This window comes from Grus americana, chromosome 1 (genome assembly GCF_028858705.1).
Source record: "Grus americana isolate bGruAme1 chromosome 1, bGruAme1.mat, whole genome shotgun sequence".
Lineage (NCBI taxonomy): Eukaryota > Metazoa > Chordata > Aves > Gruiformes > Gruidae > Grus > Grus americana.
The window spans coordinates 208,370,109-208,386,915 of NC_072852.1; the positions used below are offsets into that span (position 1 = coordinate 208,370,109).

The window sequence follows — 16,807 nt, forward strand, 5'->3', positions numbered from 1 at the left end:
TTCTCTGTGATTTGCAGGCCAAATTTATTTACTCTCTAAGTACAAGAAAACTTTAACTTGAAGCTCTGCCAGCTTGTGCAGAAGTTCAGAATTGAAACTAAGTATCTCACGTGAGCATGAAGATGTATCTTACAAATACGTGCATTAATCCATATAGTGCACACCACTTGTAGCTGGAAAAATAGTGAATGTCAGAACTTTTTAGAAAGCCTGAGCCACTAGATTATGTGTTTGTCATGGTTTTGTTTTTCATGAAGATGTTGAATCTGAAGCCACTGTTACTCTTCGTGTATTCTAGGTGCTGTAGCGGTGTTGATCCCTCGCCTAGACCTGGTAATTTCTTTCGTCGGAGCCGTCAGCAGCAGCACTCTGGCACTGATTCTGCCACCTCTGGTTGAAATCCTCACTTTCTACAAGGAAAACTTAAGCTTATGGACCATATTTAAAGACATTTTTATAGCTGTCATTGGAGTTGTTGGATTTTTAACAGGGACATACGTGACAGTTGAAGAAATCATTTATCCTGCATCTACAGTTCTAGCTAACGCAACAGAGAGCATCTCTGCAGATTTAAATGCTACTGACTTGGTGGTTGGTTTATAACCAGGCACTGTGAACTATTTTGTTCCTTAACAAGAAGTCCTAGACGGATGGCAGACCTACATGTGGGGCAAATTCGCATCGATTTTAAATGAATTTTTGAAAAATAGCATGCAGCTCTTTCTCATTCTGTTGTTTGTTCTTTCCTTCATTCCTTCCCATCTGCTACCTGAATTACCTGAATTGCTCTCAACCTCTGCTCATCCAGTGAAAAACTGAATTGATGTCACAATTTAAAATATATATATGAATCTAGGAAGGAAATATGACTTTAGGTTATTTGCGAGAAGAAAAAATGATTTTTTTAATAAGGAAGGCACAATGCCTTCCTCCTCAGAAAAGGTGGAGGTCAGTCCCTTCATCATATCCAGGCAGCAAGTCTAGGCACTACTGTTTTCACTCCAGCTCTGTTGTAAGGGTTGGAGTGGGAGCTCAGTGATGCATAGACCTTCTCTTGGCTGTTTCTGACAGGGTGAATTGCCCCCCAGTGAACCAGAGACACTATAGTTTTAGAAGAGAGCAGCTGTGTTTTTCACTTCCATTTCCTTTCCATTCTGGGGACTCGAATGTTTGCTGTGGAGAAGCTGTTGGGTAGTTGCAGTTGCCTGGCTCTGGTTCCTGGGAGTCGGTGTGTCTGGAATCAGAGTGCACGGTGCAGAATGACTGTGACTCTTGTTCAGCCTTTTCACGTCGGCTCCAACGGGAGTTTTTCAAGCAGTCAGAAGGACCAAGCCCTCCCCGGTTAGTATAGCAGACCACTGCTGGTGGTGGGTTACATGATAGAAAGCATAAAAGCATTTTGTCGTGCTGACCATCTTAAAATTTAAGCTGAAGAATGGAGAAGACTGTAAGGTAAGGTTTAGAGGGAAAGGCTGGATATTTTATTAGACCAAAAGGCAGCTAGTTAGGAATGTTACTGCCGTCTTACACGATCTGTTACTGTATGTTCCTGTACCATGAGCTGTTCAGCATGGCCAGACCCCTGCTCCAGGGACATGACAACTGTGATGCTCAGTAGAGCCACGGAGGTCTGACTGTCCAGAGCAACTTAAAGATTCATGATGTTAATTTCTGTATGAGAAAAGAAAAGGTGAGACACTACTTTCTAGACTGGAGCTTGTGCCATACTTTCACACGTATAAGCTGTGGGTTATCTGTGAAAGAATTTGTGATTCCATAGCACTGTGAGCTGGAGGGGCACTGGGGATGTCTGTTTGAAGCCTTTTCTTCCTCAAGTGCACCACCTGCCTGCAGCTTGTCTGAAGATGTGGGTTGTCTCAGGACTTGCTTTCAACTACTGATACTTTGTAGAGAGCTACAGCTTACATGAGACCTAGGGTATACGTCTGAAAATATGATTTTTTTTAGAAAGTAATTATATATCCCTTTCAGATTTTGAATGAAAAGTTACAGGCTGTGGTTTATCAGAGCAATATTACTTTCTTTAATGATGCAAAAACATTCAATACCACAAATGATAAGTTTATTTTTGTACATTTTGGTAACAGCTGTCCTGACCCATTTTTTACACCATTTCTTTATCCTTAATTTCAACTATACAAATGTATAAAATACTGTATTTTTTTTACCTGTTACTAGAAGTCTGTAGACTGCTTATCTATATTTCTATTGTAACATATAATAATTATTTTTGCATTCTTATGTTCTGCCTTAAATAGTATCTAACATGCCCTTTACTGATTTTTTGCTTCTTTTGTCCATTTTGGAAGAAAAAAAGAACAAGATGATAAGTTGGTAATTGGGTAGAAATGAGTTTTGTTCAGCAAGCCTGCATGCTGAGTCCCCAGCTGGAACCCTGATTTTCAGGGTTCATATTTGACCTTCTGGCTCACACTTCATAGATGACTTTCACTCCAAATAGTAAAGCTATATTTTTGGTCTTGTTTTCTAAAAACACTCTATATTTTGTACAACAACTGTATTTATCATACTCATTCCTGTTATGAAGAAACTCCTTTTTCTACAGGATATTTTTAATTATAACATTCCCCCAAGAAATATGGTATGCCAAAACCTCTCTACTGTATTCATACATATTAAGATAGAAATATATGTAATATTTTGCTTGCCTTCAGTATATTCCTCAGAAATCTACCATTTGGTAATCTACCATTTGGCACTACAGTCCTAAAATAATATAGTGTTAGATATATCTATATTTATATTTTCTCAGAATATTTCTCCAGTCATCTACCATGTGGTGACTGTATTTGGGCACCTTCATCTCCATGTTGGTGAGGGCATTTCTGATAGGGATTTGTTATAGCACGTAGTTTGAACTGCACATATTTGTTCAAGCAATAGTTCTGAGCAATGCTGCTCTTTTCATTTTAGCGTGGACAAAGTTCAATACTTGGCAGGCACTTTAAAGGGATGAGTCTCGGCAGGTATGATACTATAGAATTAACCTTTGGTATGAAAATGCCGCAGAGAAGCAAACACAGGTAGTTAGCGGAGAGGCAAAAGGTAACTTCAGCTTTACGTCCTAAAGGTTGTTTAGTCTTTAAGCTGTTTGAAAAGACATTGAATCTGTTTCCTTCTGTTTCATAATGAATCTGTTGTTTACGTAAACCATACACTACCCACTGATAGAATGTATTTCTGTGCAGCATATTTTACTTTACAGTAAATACTTCTACATGGAACATTTTTAGTAAGACTGATAGGATTTAAATGCAAGTGCTTTTTCCTCTTAGTTTTGCATCTTTGTACCAATGTGTGTTTGGAGAATAAAGGACTGTCAGGTACATTCATATCATCTGCTCTGCATCGATTGTGTCCCAGTGAGCAACTCTGAGAAGGTGCTTCTGCCAGGGTGCAGAGGGACTTGACCAGTTCAGAGTTTGGTGGTGATTTTTGGCCGATGCAAGTAAATACTGACCTGGTACTGTCCGTGAAGATTTGCTGAGCTGGGTACCTAGAACCTAAATAGGTGGCCTTGGTACCCAGGTGAACACAGCATATCTTTTTGAAAGTTAGGAGACCTGTTTAGAAGCTTGACAGGTTTGAGGAATCTCACTGTAGCCATCAAACTTTGGATAACCTGGCCCAAATAGAAACCCTTCCACACCTTACTGCCGTGCCTGAGCGGGAGCGGCCCATCAAGGAGCACGTTTTCAGGCTGAGGTATTGCCCCGGACTGACCAGGGAAGAAGAAGTCTGTTTATTCAGTGAGCCAGTGTTGCCGTGTCTAGCAATGTTGTATCTTTTGAATCTTTAAAATGTTTATTAATATATTTTGCACGATGTCAATTTTCTCCTACAGTGTAGGATTTTTGTTATTTTAACACTCATACTGTGTGTTTGTGTGGCCTGCTCTTTCAAATAGAAAGAGGCAGGAATGAGGGTATCTTGCTTTGCATAAGACTAAAATGTCATGTAGTAAAAAACCTACTAACTCTGAATAAGAAGAGTGTTCCTGTGAAACATTGCCAAAGATTTAAAAGATAGGAAAGTCTGATGGAAACCTCTTCTGAATAATAAGAGTGTTCATTCAGCTCTTAAAGTACTGTAATATAAATTGCAAGTTAAGATGCAGGGAGGGACACTGAGATTTAATAGGTATGGTTTACATTAATATATATTTAAGATGGAAATGTACTTTAGCACAAGCTAAATTAAACTGAAAAATGTATGTGATTGGCTTATGTTCCTGACAAGGAACAGAAAGCTATTGTATTTATATACTGTACACGCACTTATATTTTACGATATAATATTGTTAACGGTTTTAATGTAATTTAATCATTAGCTGTACTATAAGTAACTGGATCATTTTCTGGTCTGTAACTGTTCATCCTCAAATATTGGGCAAGTAAGAGGGAGGCTTTGCCTAATGTTCTGCAACTTAAATCTTCTGTATCAATAAAGATGACAATAATATTATCCTGCTAACTCTCTGTTATCCTGCCTGTCACCCCTGTTACATCACTAGCAGAAACAGCTGTCTTAACTTCAACAAAAAAACAAAGGTAAATTCTGCATTATCCAAGGAATAGCAAGCGAGTGACCTGAGACTGTCAGACGTGCTTAAGAGGTGACTTTTAATTGAAGATAAATCTCACTTCGAAGTCACGTTGGCACTCCTGAAAAATCCCACTTCCACTCCAAGGTTTTTCATGAGGGCACACCTGAAGTTAGGCTTCTGCATCTTTTTAGAGGTGCTTTAGTAAATGAGTTATTTTCTAAATCTACAAAGGCAGCCGGAAGTTACACTGAAATTCCAGTTCCCATTTGGAAAACTGCAAAGAAAAAGCATTGGACAAGCCCTTATTACTTGGTACGGACTTGGCCTTAACTTTAACTATGGAGTGTTGGATAATGAGGTATGGAAGAAATTGATATGAATGTTCTCTAGTTTCTATCAAATTTGAAATTACTAGTTGGAAACAAAAATGACGGCATAAGGTTTCATATTCTCACCAATTATCAGATATACCAGTTTTGCAAAAGTACTCGTATTCCCATTTTAATACAAGGCCCTTTGAAGGTTGTGCTCAGTGAGGCATCCAGAAACACCCAGCCCATCCCAGAGTTGCCTGTATAAATACAGCGTAGACAGAAGTAGTATACAAATGCCCTTGAGAGTCATCCACCAAAAACCCTGTTTTATAAATAAACCTAGGTGGCCTTCAGTCTCCTGGGAGTCAAGAAGAATTTGAATCCGTATCTCCCTAAAGGATGAGCAAAAGCACACGTGTGGCCAAATTCCCTCTTGGACCTAGCTGTTAGGGACATGTACTTTTACAAATGGACTGTCAGCAGCACTCCTACGAGTCCAAGTCCTTTCAACCAGAGTTTTCAGTTCCTACATTTTGTGAGTTCTTTAAATCTGTTTATTTCTTTTAAAAATTGACCCTAAATGGCTAGTTACTGGGAACATTGAATTCCATTATTCTCCTCTAATGTGTGGAGAAGTAATTTCTAAAAGGTTAGACAGAAATGCACGATAGTCAACACTTCACATTTTAGATTATTTTATATATCATAGATGTCTGTGAGACAAAACTAGTTCACAAGTGTAAAATGAAAAATGGATGCAAGAATGTAGTTTTCCTTTTTCAAACACTCATTTATTAGGCTGAAAATGAATACTTATAAATTGTAGTGTGTGGGAGGGAAATGAATTTCCAAGATATGAAAAGCCTCTGTGGGAGATTTGGTTGCACATGAATGAAGCAGCAATCAGAAATGAGTAAGATAATTTAATAATTTTAATCCCTCTCAAGTTTCAATCCCTGACCTTGCAAAGAGTTTGATGCATATAGACAGAACAGTGAATGGTTGCCAAACTGGACTTAAGAAATACCAATATGAATACTCAGGCATAGGATATGTTGCCCACACATAAGCACATCTTGTCATTTTAGTCACTGTGGGATATCTTGCACGACATTCACTCGCCGTGGTCCAATAAAGGCTTGGCCCTCCTGTAGATCCTGTGTCATACTGACTTCTTCCGTAATTATGGATGTCTTTGCTACCAACGGGCGTTTCAAACAGCAGTAGACACCTGTGGTTAGGTGCCTGAGTCATGGTCTTAGAAAATATCAGTATGAACTTTTAGAAAGAATCTAGGGCTCGAGTAAGTTGGTTAAGTGTAGATATTGGTGCCATTTGAGATGGATGAGAGCATCTAGACATCCATCTGCGGTTTGTTCTATATTGCTGTTACAATTGCTGAACTCACGTCAGCTTGGGTGAAAGGCTCTTATTTTATATATATAAATCTATTTCATATATATTTATTAAAATTAGCTGTTCTCTTCCTGTGTAAGCAATTTTCTTGCAAGTTACTGCTATGCCACGCAACCAGTGATCTTTCCTGGCTCAAAATGCAAGGCTTGCTCTGTCCCTGGCTCTCAACTTTAGACTAAGTCATGCTGCTTGTTACCGTGCCGTGGGCTGTTTATGCTCTGCTTGGTTCATTCAGAACACCTGTATATCATAAATGCATAGCTGAATTAAATTCATTCCAGAATCTCAAATTTCTGCTTGTTTAGTTGAACTCAGTTGGCACAGCTGATTTTAAAAGATGAGAATCGGAGGGAGTCTAAGGACAGTTGGCAGTGATGCTAATAAGAAAATGTGCCTGCATTCAATGGAGTTATCTAAGAAACGAAGCAAGGTACGTTCAACTGTTGTCGTGGTTGTCTCTTTAGATGGGAAGCAGGAAAATTCCTTGGAAGGCTTCCTGAGCTACACGTACTCTTTCTGTTAAGTGGTGTCAAAGATGACACTAACAATGGTGTTGCAAAGATCACGTGCAACAGCAGCACAATAGCCCCCAGCCAGCCAGTGGACCTGTGTGCTTTCTGAAGACAGGCATAATGGTTACAGGCACAGGAAATCCCTAGTGAGGTCCCTCTGGGCTTGATAGACCCAACCAACCATGAGACCATGTGCCCGCTGCCCACAAGTATAATGGTTGTAAGTAAGTGACAACCCGTAGTGGATCTGGATATGGGGTTTTATTTGCCAACGAGATGAGAGCTTTTACCGTACTCAGTTATCTCGCATGTTCATTCTCTCGCTCCCTCCCAGCACTACGTTCACCAGGTCCTGACTTTCCCTCCCAGCAGGAAGGCTGGGCACAAAGTTGTGTTGGTTGATGCCCACAGTTACCAGTCCTGGGCATTAATGGCTGAGGTCCCCAGGCATCACCCAGCATTGATCTCCATGCATCTCCCCCATGTCCAGGATCTTCTCTACTTCCAGGATCCTTCCTCCCGCCAGCATCTTTACCTTGTTCTTCAGAGAACTGTTAAATCAGAGGATGGTTTGGGTTGGAAGGGACCTTTAAAGACCATCTAGATCATCAGGGCCATCTTTCACTAGATCAGGTCATCAAAGCTCCATCCAACCTGACCTTGAACACTTCCAATAACAGGACATTCACAACTTCCCTGGTTCTCTTCTTTCCAAGACTACTTCTTTTCAGGATGCCTTCTTTTCCACCACTGCTTCCTACTTTTCCCCATCATCTATGTGCAGAAGCACAATGCACGATCAGCCTCCTGACTGGCGGTCCTGTCTCAGGGTTCTTCATTCATTGCAGTGTTCAAGACTTGCCACTTTTGTTTAGGTGTTATCAAAATTTACAACCAGCCCATACCAGTTGCAGCAAGCAAGTATAAGCCTTCTACTTCAGAGTTCAAAAGCTCAGTTTTGGACATTCACTCCCCCAACACACATATACACCTAATTATCCACTGGCTCTTAGCATTACAAATTAAGCTATTTTGCCCACAACAGAGGCACTAACTGTCCTTCCAAGTCCTATGAAGTTTCTCAAAGCACTGGACAGAAAAGGTGACCCTGAATTGAGACACTAATAGAAAATTTGGCTTAGAAAGCCTGGAGCTCTTCAGATAAGAATTCCATGAAAGAAGCCTCTCAGGGGCACCCTTGATAAAAACCTCCTTAAATACCAGTGCTCCTGTGCCCTCAGCACAGACAGCTCAAGGAAAGGCGTTTTTCGTTGTGCTCCTTCAAGTAAGCTCCGAAGGTTGTTCACTGGGACACTTGGGCTGTATCTCAAATATCTTTAGCTGCCCTGGGGTCTGATTCTCCAGTCACCCAAGTCAAAGACCTGGCCAGTGGGCCATGACTCTCTTCTGGAAAACCCACCGTTTGGGCTGGGGAGGTAGGAGGAGAGCAGGAACAGTGTGGGCCATGTCTCAGCTGAAATGCAGCTGAAAAAGCTGAGATAAAGATCCAGGCTGAAAGCTGGCAAACCTTTCTGGATGTAGTCCAATTGCTTGGGGACAACCTGTGGAGATTGTACCTCACAACACCTGATCCACTGTTGAGAAAATCCCACAGCGACAAGCAGTGGCCCCAGCTCCTCCTTAAGGCCTTTACAGGCTGTTTATAGGCTCCTCATCTTTCCCACCTATTTTTTGCAGCCTCAGAATTCATAGTTTTGCTGGATCTTGCTTCGTTCACAAAAATCTGCATCAGACAGTCAAGCTCCTGTTCTTCCAGAGATTTCCCTCCCTGTCTATTCAGCACACAGCTTCTGTTTTCATCAGGTTCAGCCAGCTCAGCTGATTATCTTTCCTCTTTAGAAATGCATTTCTGCCATGTTACGTTTTATTTAGGGTACATGCCTTGCTGTGTTGGGTTTTGTGTGGCAAGGTTTTGGTAGCGGGAGGGGCTACAGGGGTGGCTTCTGTGAGAAGTTGCTAGAAGCTTCCCCTGTGTCTGATAGAGCCAATGCCAGCCGGCTCCAAGATGGATCCGCCCCTGGCCAGGGCCAAGCCAATCAGCGCCTCTGTGATAACATATTTAAGAAGGAAAACAAAAGAGTTAAAAAAAGCTTTTGCAACCGGAGAGAGGAGCGAGAAAATGTAAGAAACTCTGCAGACACCAAGGTCAGTGAGGAAGGAGGGCGAGGAGGTGCTCCAGACACCAGAGCAAAGATCCCCCTGCAGCCCGTGGTGAAAACCATGGTGAGGCAGGCTGTCCCCTGCAGCCCATGGAGGAAGGATGAGGGGGTGTAGAGATTCCACCTGCAGCCCGTGGAGGACCCCATGTTGGAGCAGGTGGAGGCACCTGAAGGAGGCTGTGGCCCGTGGGAAGCCCACGCTGGAGCAAGTCCGGGACGGACCGGTAGACCCGTGAAGAGGGGAGCCCACGCCAGGGCAGGTTTGCTGGCAGGACTTGTGACCCTGTGGGAGGGACCCCACGCTGGAGCAGTTTGCTCCTGAAGGTCTGCACCCTGTGGGAGAGACTACACTGGAGCAGTTCGTGAAGGACTGTAGCCCGGGGGAGAGACTCCATGTTGGAGCAGGAGAATGTTGAGAGGAGTCCTCCCCCTGAGGACAAAGAAGTGGCAGAGACAACGTGTGCTGAACTGACCGTAACCCCCATTCCCCGTCCCCCTTGTGCCGCTGAGGGGGGAGGAGGTTGAAGCCGGGAGTGAAGTTGAGCCCGGGAAGATGGGAGGGGTGGGGGGAGGTGTTTTAAGATTTGATTGTATTTTCTCATTGCTCTACTCTGTTTTGCCTAGTAATAAATTAGATGAATCTCCTCTCTACATTCAGCCTGTTTTGCTCGTGATGGTAATTAGTGAGTGAGCTCTCCCTGTCCTTATCTCGACCCAAGCCTTTTGTTATACTTCTCTCCCATCCCGCTGGGGGAGGGGTGAGTGAGCGGCCACGTGGCACCCAGCTACCGGCTGGGCCTAAACCACGACACTTGCCTTACACCACCACATGCAGTGCCAGTTGCTATTTATAGCTTCTATGATTTTGTCCTGTAAATGTTGGTATTTTCTTGTTTTGGAGGCAACACTACAATTTGTAAGCTTGTCAAACATTTTAATTATGGTCCTGGGCCTCCACATTGAAGATATTTTATTCATAGTATGGAACTATTTTCCTTTGTTAAATTGTAGTGCTGCATTTCTTAATTAAAATATAACGAGATGGCCCTTTTCAATGTCCTGAATTATAATGCTCTTAGTTTTTGATATAGAACAGGGCTGTGACACTTGGGACTGCTGGAGGCCAGGCTGGTGTTGCAGTTTTTCTACCACAGTCATGTTATTCAACTCAAAGAGAAATGATCCCTGGCAGATATTGCAACGCCAGCAAAATTTGTTGATATAACAGTGTTTTCCCAGTGCAGTTTATTTCTTTTGGGGCTTAGATAGATGAGGAAATGTGTAGTTTGTCCTGCAGTGAGGTGAACTACCCTATGGCAGCAAACAACACTCTGGCTTGCCTAGAGACTTTCCCTTCAAACCATGTAGCTTCTGGTTTTGCAGTGGTTGTTGACTGCCATATTTCAGTCTTCACTGTCGCACCTCTCTGTATTTATAAGAGAAATTGTTTCTTTTTTTCTTTTTCTTTTTTTTTGGTTGAGACTGTATAGGCTACCCCTCTCTCTCCGTGTTGTGTTAGAGTTAGCTGAGGTGGTAAGGCAAGAGAAGTAGTAATGTTCAATAAAAAATATGAATCAAAAGATAAAAAGATATAAAGCCATCACGGTGTTCTGAAATCAAAGTAAAGCTCTTATTAGCACTGAAGACAAGATGCTGGGCTTGATAGACAAACATAGCAAATAAATCCATTTCCCTCAAGAGTGTGCCGCCTCTAACGTCTCCAGTGTTCTCACTTACAAACAGCTTTAGTTCACTGTGAATTGTCTTGAAAGCACCTCTGTAAAATAGATCCCCAGTGTGCCGTGCTTTGAGGAAATAATTCAGATTTGTATCAGCTTCAGAAAGGATTTGGCTCATGGTGGCAATTAAGCAGGTGAGAATAACTGATACCTTTCTTTTTTGGTTTCTTTCTTCTTTCCCTTCTTTGCTACTGAAGCAAGACACTTCAAGAGCAGTAATACAATCCATTCCTACCAAAAGATCAAACCTAGAGGGGCAATTACCCAGAACTGTCTGAAATACAGGCTCTTTTTTGCAGTATCTCAAGTCAGGCATGCAAGAGAAATCCCCAGGACTGCTAGTTACTTTTGAAAATCTGGGCTCATATCAACACAGCTATAATTAGGAAGCGACTGCCCATCAGATAATTATGGCAGATGTTCAGTGCTCTGCATACATAAATGTGGATATAGGTGGCTCACTTCAGGCAATGTTTGCTGCAAGTAACAGGTATTTATTAGCGTTTGCCTTCCCCATACCACACATCCTCCCTGTAAAATAGTACATGAGCACTTAGGTGGGTATTTTCATCCCATGTTCGATTACCTCCATCAAACTTTGGCAGGCAACATCATTTTCTGTTTGCTTCATCCATGTAATGAACAAATGTCATTGCTGCATGTTACAAAATACGTCCTTAGCATTTATTTGTATCTATCTTCCTTTTTTTTTTTTTTAACAGGAAGTTAGAACATCATAGAAAATTTTTGGTAAGAATCTCCTACATTTTTCCTGAATTCAGTGAGTGATATGGAGTCATATTGTCATTAGCAGTATGAAGGATTTATAACTAGAGAAGGATAATGTGCATCTAAACCCTCTATGCTGCTTCGAATATCTCATCTGCAAGTGTAGCTTCCCTAATCATTTGCTTAATTCATGAATAATCAGGTCTCTGCAGCCACGTGAGGAGCTCTTGGTTTAACAATAGCTTGGAAATCTCTAAGAATGCTTAGATTTGTGCTGCAAAAACAATGCCATGCAACACAAGGGGCCCCAAGCACAGCCCTTGGCATGCACTGGACAAACACCTGCAGATCTTGGCCTGTCCTTTCCTCTTTCTGTCCTGCTGACGTACAAAACACAGGGTGGGTGCAAATACATGCATTAGGAAACAAATCTTTCTGGCAGATCATCTTGAGGAACCACCACCTGATGTTTACTTGTCTCAAACATCCCTTTCCACTGGCTCTGCTGCTTTTTATAACCCCACCTAGGGGTCTCGGAACTTTTATCTTTGTTTTATTGCAGCGAACAGAGATAATGGAAGAAAGTATCTGCTTCTTTCTGGCTATGGGTACAGGAATAAGTAGGTACTTTCTTTAGATCATGTGTGCTTCAAAACATTTTAAATCAAGAAAGTTCTCCTGTAGCATATTGCAGGACACTCCAGATCCTGAAATACTGGCCAAATTCTGGAAGACTGAAAATTTCTGATTTATAATTTCTGATTTCCTGGGCTTTCTGTTCTGGGGAGACATGGAGAGAAGACTCTGGAACAGAAAGGTAATATCTAAAGATAGAAAAGACTAAATTCCTCAGTCAGTCAGTCAGTTGTAGTGCTTATTATCCAATACTCCAAAGGAAGAAATTATGAGTTTTACCTAACTTTTTTTCTATTTTTCTTCCTTCTTTCTCATAAATATTTATTAAGCTATTAATTTTGAGAAAGATAAATTTATTACCTAGGGGTGAGTTTAATTTTCATTTATTTTGCAGTTATCTATGAGTAATAGCTGTGTAAATGCACTCTCTGGGTTCTCAAAGGCTGGCTTTCTATGAGGCTGCTCCTAGCAAGAAAAAGACACCTTTATGTCTCACCACAACCATTTAGGATAAGGCTGCTTCAGAACTGCAGTATTTTCAGCTTAGTCTCTAGATAGGCTGTTACAAATTCCTTAGCAGATAGGTGGCTCCCATTACACATTGAGGCCCCCTTTGCATTAAGTTCCTAGCAAGAAGTAATTCCTGCCCAGAAAACAAATAGAGGACAAAGAAATGGTGGAGGAAGAAACAGGGTACCCCAGAAGTACAGTCACTGGGCATGGACCATGCAGGTGATTATTAGGCATGGGTACAGATGCCTGATGGTGTGACTAGTATGTTGTCCTCCGTCTGTGCTATGTGCTCTGCTGAGGCCTTGAGTTCTTCTGGTTTCTCCATCTAGGTAGAATTTCCTCCTGTTTCAGATCTGATGCAAAGCCTAAACACGAATTAAGCCTTATTTTTAGGGCTCAGTACTTACATAGTAAGAACATAGGCTGTTTCGGGGCATGCCATGTTGGTGAATGTACTTTTGGCAAAACCTCCTCTTTCTTTACTTCACCAGGGAGACATCTTTTCTGTTTAGCTTGGTCATTTTTCTGGACTCTGCTTATCACTTTGGAGAAATTTGAGGGACTTCTGAGGATTTTTTTTCCTGCCCCAGCTATGGAGAATACTGGATATGGGCCTATGGCCCTACGCAGTCAAGTGTCTCCAACAAGATCTGCACAGCTTTCTGCCCCTAAGATACTGGATTTTCCTTTTGCTCCAAGCTTCTCTTTCCCTGTTTTCACCAAATGGACTATTGATGTGCTCCTCTGTCACACATCCCACCGTGTGCTCTTCCAGGAACGTTGTCCTGCTTTCCTCCCCGCTCCCGCAGCAGCAGCTCTGCCAGCTCTGGCCTCTGGCGGGATTGCTCAGGGTTAGGATGGAAGCTCCACACTCTAGTTTGATGAACTTATTGTTTTGTATCCAAATATAGTTTGAAAGCAGAAACAGAAGACGCATAAGGCATCTAGCTCATCCCTGCCAGCAGTTATCTGTTGCTGGAAAATATATTTACCCCTGCGTTGCCCAGTTTAGGCATAAATATCTGGAAGTTGTAAGTTTGGAAGCTCTTATCCAGTCCAATACCACTGTGTGTCAGCAAATCCTGATTAAGACTGGTTGAATTGTTCACTGGGAATTCGTTTCTCTCTTGAGCTGAACCTTATTTTGCCTCCTCTCTTTTTGCGAATCTCCTGCAGCCTCCCTGAGCACTGCTGGTATCATCTGCCTTTGAAATGGTGTCTTTAACTGAGGTCTGAGAAAGGTAAAGGCATTCAAACTTTCCTGGAATAACTGTATTACCTACAGCTCACAAATCTGAGCATTTTTAAAAAACTTTTCTGTTAAATCAGTTTTTATTTGACTTGTAATACATATAGAAACAAAATAAATATCTACAAGAAATAATGCAGTTCGGGATAATAACATGCTGTGGAAAAGCCTCCCAGGCAATATAAGGAAAAAACCTTCAGGAGGTATTTTGCAAAATGCTGTGTAAATACGCAGAAAATGCACTTCTGCTTCTCTGGTTTCACTTCATACTTCACAGAGTTTAGCTGGCATTTGCAAAAAATATGAAAAGGTATATAGAACAGGAGTACGAGTAAGAGACTAACACCTCTTCTTTTGTTCATTACTGGATAATTCAACTGTTGGAGCAGAAATGGGTATTAATAAAACATGGACTGCTTTTAGTAAGGCTAGGCAAAAAGTGTTAGATTCCTAGAGACTGAAACAAGAAAAGGAGCAGCTGTGAAAGTGTAAAGACAACAATATTCACAGAGCTTAAAGAGGAAAAAGGGACAGGGGATCACCAAACCTGGGTCTGGTGCATTACAGATGGTTAGCTGACATCCAGTAACCTTAGCCCTTAAACAGAGAGGCATCAGGTCACTATGCGAGAACATCAGAGATTGAAAAGCCAACATGTCCTCTGGTGTTTTGCTGAAGAGTTGTTGTGGTTTAACCCCAGCTGGCAGCTCAGCCCCACGCAGCTGTGCGCTCACTCCCCCCATGGCGGGATGGGGGAGAGAATCAGAAGAGTGAAAGTGAGAAAACTCGTGGGTTGAGACAAAGACAGCTTAGTCAGTAAAGCAAAAGCCATGTGAGCAAGCAAAGCAAAACCAGGAATTCATTCCCCACTTCCCATGGTGTTCAGCCATCTCCAGGAAAGCAGGGCTCCATCACGTGTAACAGTGACTTGGGAAGACAAATGCCATCACTCCGAACACTCCCGCCACCCCCATCCTTCCTCTTCTCCCAGCCCCTTATAAGCTGAGCATGACATCATATGGTATGGAATATCATATCTTTGGTCAGTTGGGGTCAGCTGTCCTGACTCTGTCCCCTCCCAACTTCTTGTGCACCCCCTCTGGAAGGGCGGTGTGAGGAGCAGAAGAGGCCTTGGCTTTGTGTGAGCACTGCTCAGCAACAACAAAAATGCCTCTATATAACAAAAACATCTCCATATTATCAACACTGTTGCCAGCACAAATCCAAACCACAGCCCCATACTAGCTACTGTGAAGAAAATTAACTCTGTCTCAGCTGAAACCAGGACAAGAGTTTAGTCTCTCTCACTGCTAGAATTTGTTTGTAGTTTCTAATTTATGTTTGGCTTCTTTATGCTTCCAGGCATTTTTTTAAAACAAAACAAAACAAACAATAAAAAAATTTATTCCCCACCAGATTAAATCCCCATTCAGGACTTAGAACACTGTATTTTCTCCCATAAAGGTATTCCAACATTTGAATGAGATAATTTGTTGATTAGCTTTAAAACCAGATTGAACTCTTCAGTCTTTCACTAAGGAATAACGTTTTTTGAGCTTTTATTTTTGTAGTCTTTCACCACAGATCTGCAGTGCGTGCTCACATTGAACTGCCTGCCCACTGTAACCCATACAGATTTTAGCATTTCCCCTCGGTGCGTAACTATGGCAGTTCTTTTCCCCAGGAATATGAATTTGCACTTATTTGAATGAAATCACTTCCCTGACACCTGTCTCCGTTACTATTTTCCACTCTGCCATTTCTTCCATCATCAGCTCTATAAACCTTATCTGCAGTGATTTTACACTTACTCTAGTTCATTGATGAAAATGTTGAATCGTGTCAGGTCTAATATTGATTCCCAGCTGTGACAGCTGAAACAATTTCAGGCTGACAGCGCAGTGAGCAGCTCTGAATGGTTTGGATGAAGGTCCAGGCCAGGAGAATTCAGGGCACATGTGAAGATGCCAGTGAGAGGCAGCCCTGGGGGAGTGTTACCGGACGATAATGCTACCAGAAATGAGGGTGTGTTGCTCATGGACCCATACTGTATAAACACACCATGTTTGGTGGTCTCACAGAGCCACTGTCAGGGACAGAAGGTTTAAGGGCCATTCCAGCAACAAGGTACCAGTGAAAAAGTCCAGAGAGTGTGGTTCAGCCCTCAACTCCATTACTGATCTACTGGGGGACTTTGGATAAATTCCCTGCACCCCTTGTGCCTTAGGTCCCCTGGCAGGAGAAGTAAGAGGGTATTTCCCCACACTCTTAAACTACCTTGAGATCATTAGACTATGGCCGCTGCAGGCAATTTTGAGCCACTGTAGGGTCAAACTGGGGTAACTCCACATTGTGCTGGCCCCATTTAAAGCCCTGCACGTTGGCATGGACACATGCAATAGCACAGAATCTCTTGTGGATATGACCTTTTTGAGGAAAATACTATATATTCCTGGTTTGTGTATTTCTAGATGCTAAAGCCAAAATATAGCCTTATGGTAGTCAAAATGAACTTTCATCACAACATAGAAGGTCTTGAATACCCAATAATTCCTGCAGTTGGCTTTAGGGTGGAATATAAAGTATCTTTGCAATAGTACTTATTATTGGTTTAAAGCTATGATAAAGAATTTGCCTTCTCAGCACTACATTTACTCTGATTGCCATGTCAATTGCTGGTTTTGAGTTGTCCCTCATGTCTTAAAAACTGCATTTTACTTCCAACTTTATAGTCCTAGCTTCAATCCACAATTTTTGTGCCTTGCTATGACACGTATCTATTATAGAGGGAATCCTTTGCATCTATTCCTCAAGAAGGTGTGAAATAATCACACCTGAATTATCGCTTCATTTTCTCTTTGATAGATAAATATGTCAAGTTTCTGTTCACTCCCTGCAAACTAGATTGCATATGGAGTGTACTATTTTCTC

At 41.9% G+C, this 16,807-nt stretch overlaps 1 protein-coding gene across 2 annotated transcripts in view; it reads left to right on the forward strand.

The window, feature by feature from the left end:
- SLC36A4 (solute carrier family 36 member 4) overlaps positions 1 to 4,485 on the forward strand; it is a 123,151-nt gene extending 118,666 nt beyond the window's left edge. Inside the window, exon 11 of one of the 2 annotated variants that reach the window (XM_054809666.1) lies at positions 299 to 4,485. In XM_054809666.1, the coding sequence (XP_054665641.1) occupies positions 299 to 603 (305 nt within the window). In that variant the 3' untranslated portion in view covers positions 604 to 4,485. The remainder of the gene's footprint in view (positions 1 to 298) is intronic. The other variant, XM_054809673.1, reaches the window with a different exon arrangement.
- Positions 4,486 to 16,807: the final 12,322 nt, after the last annotated feature.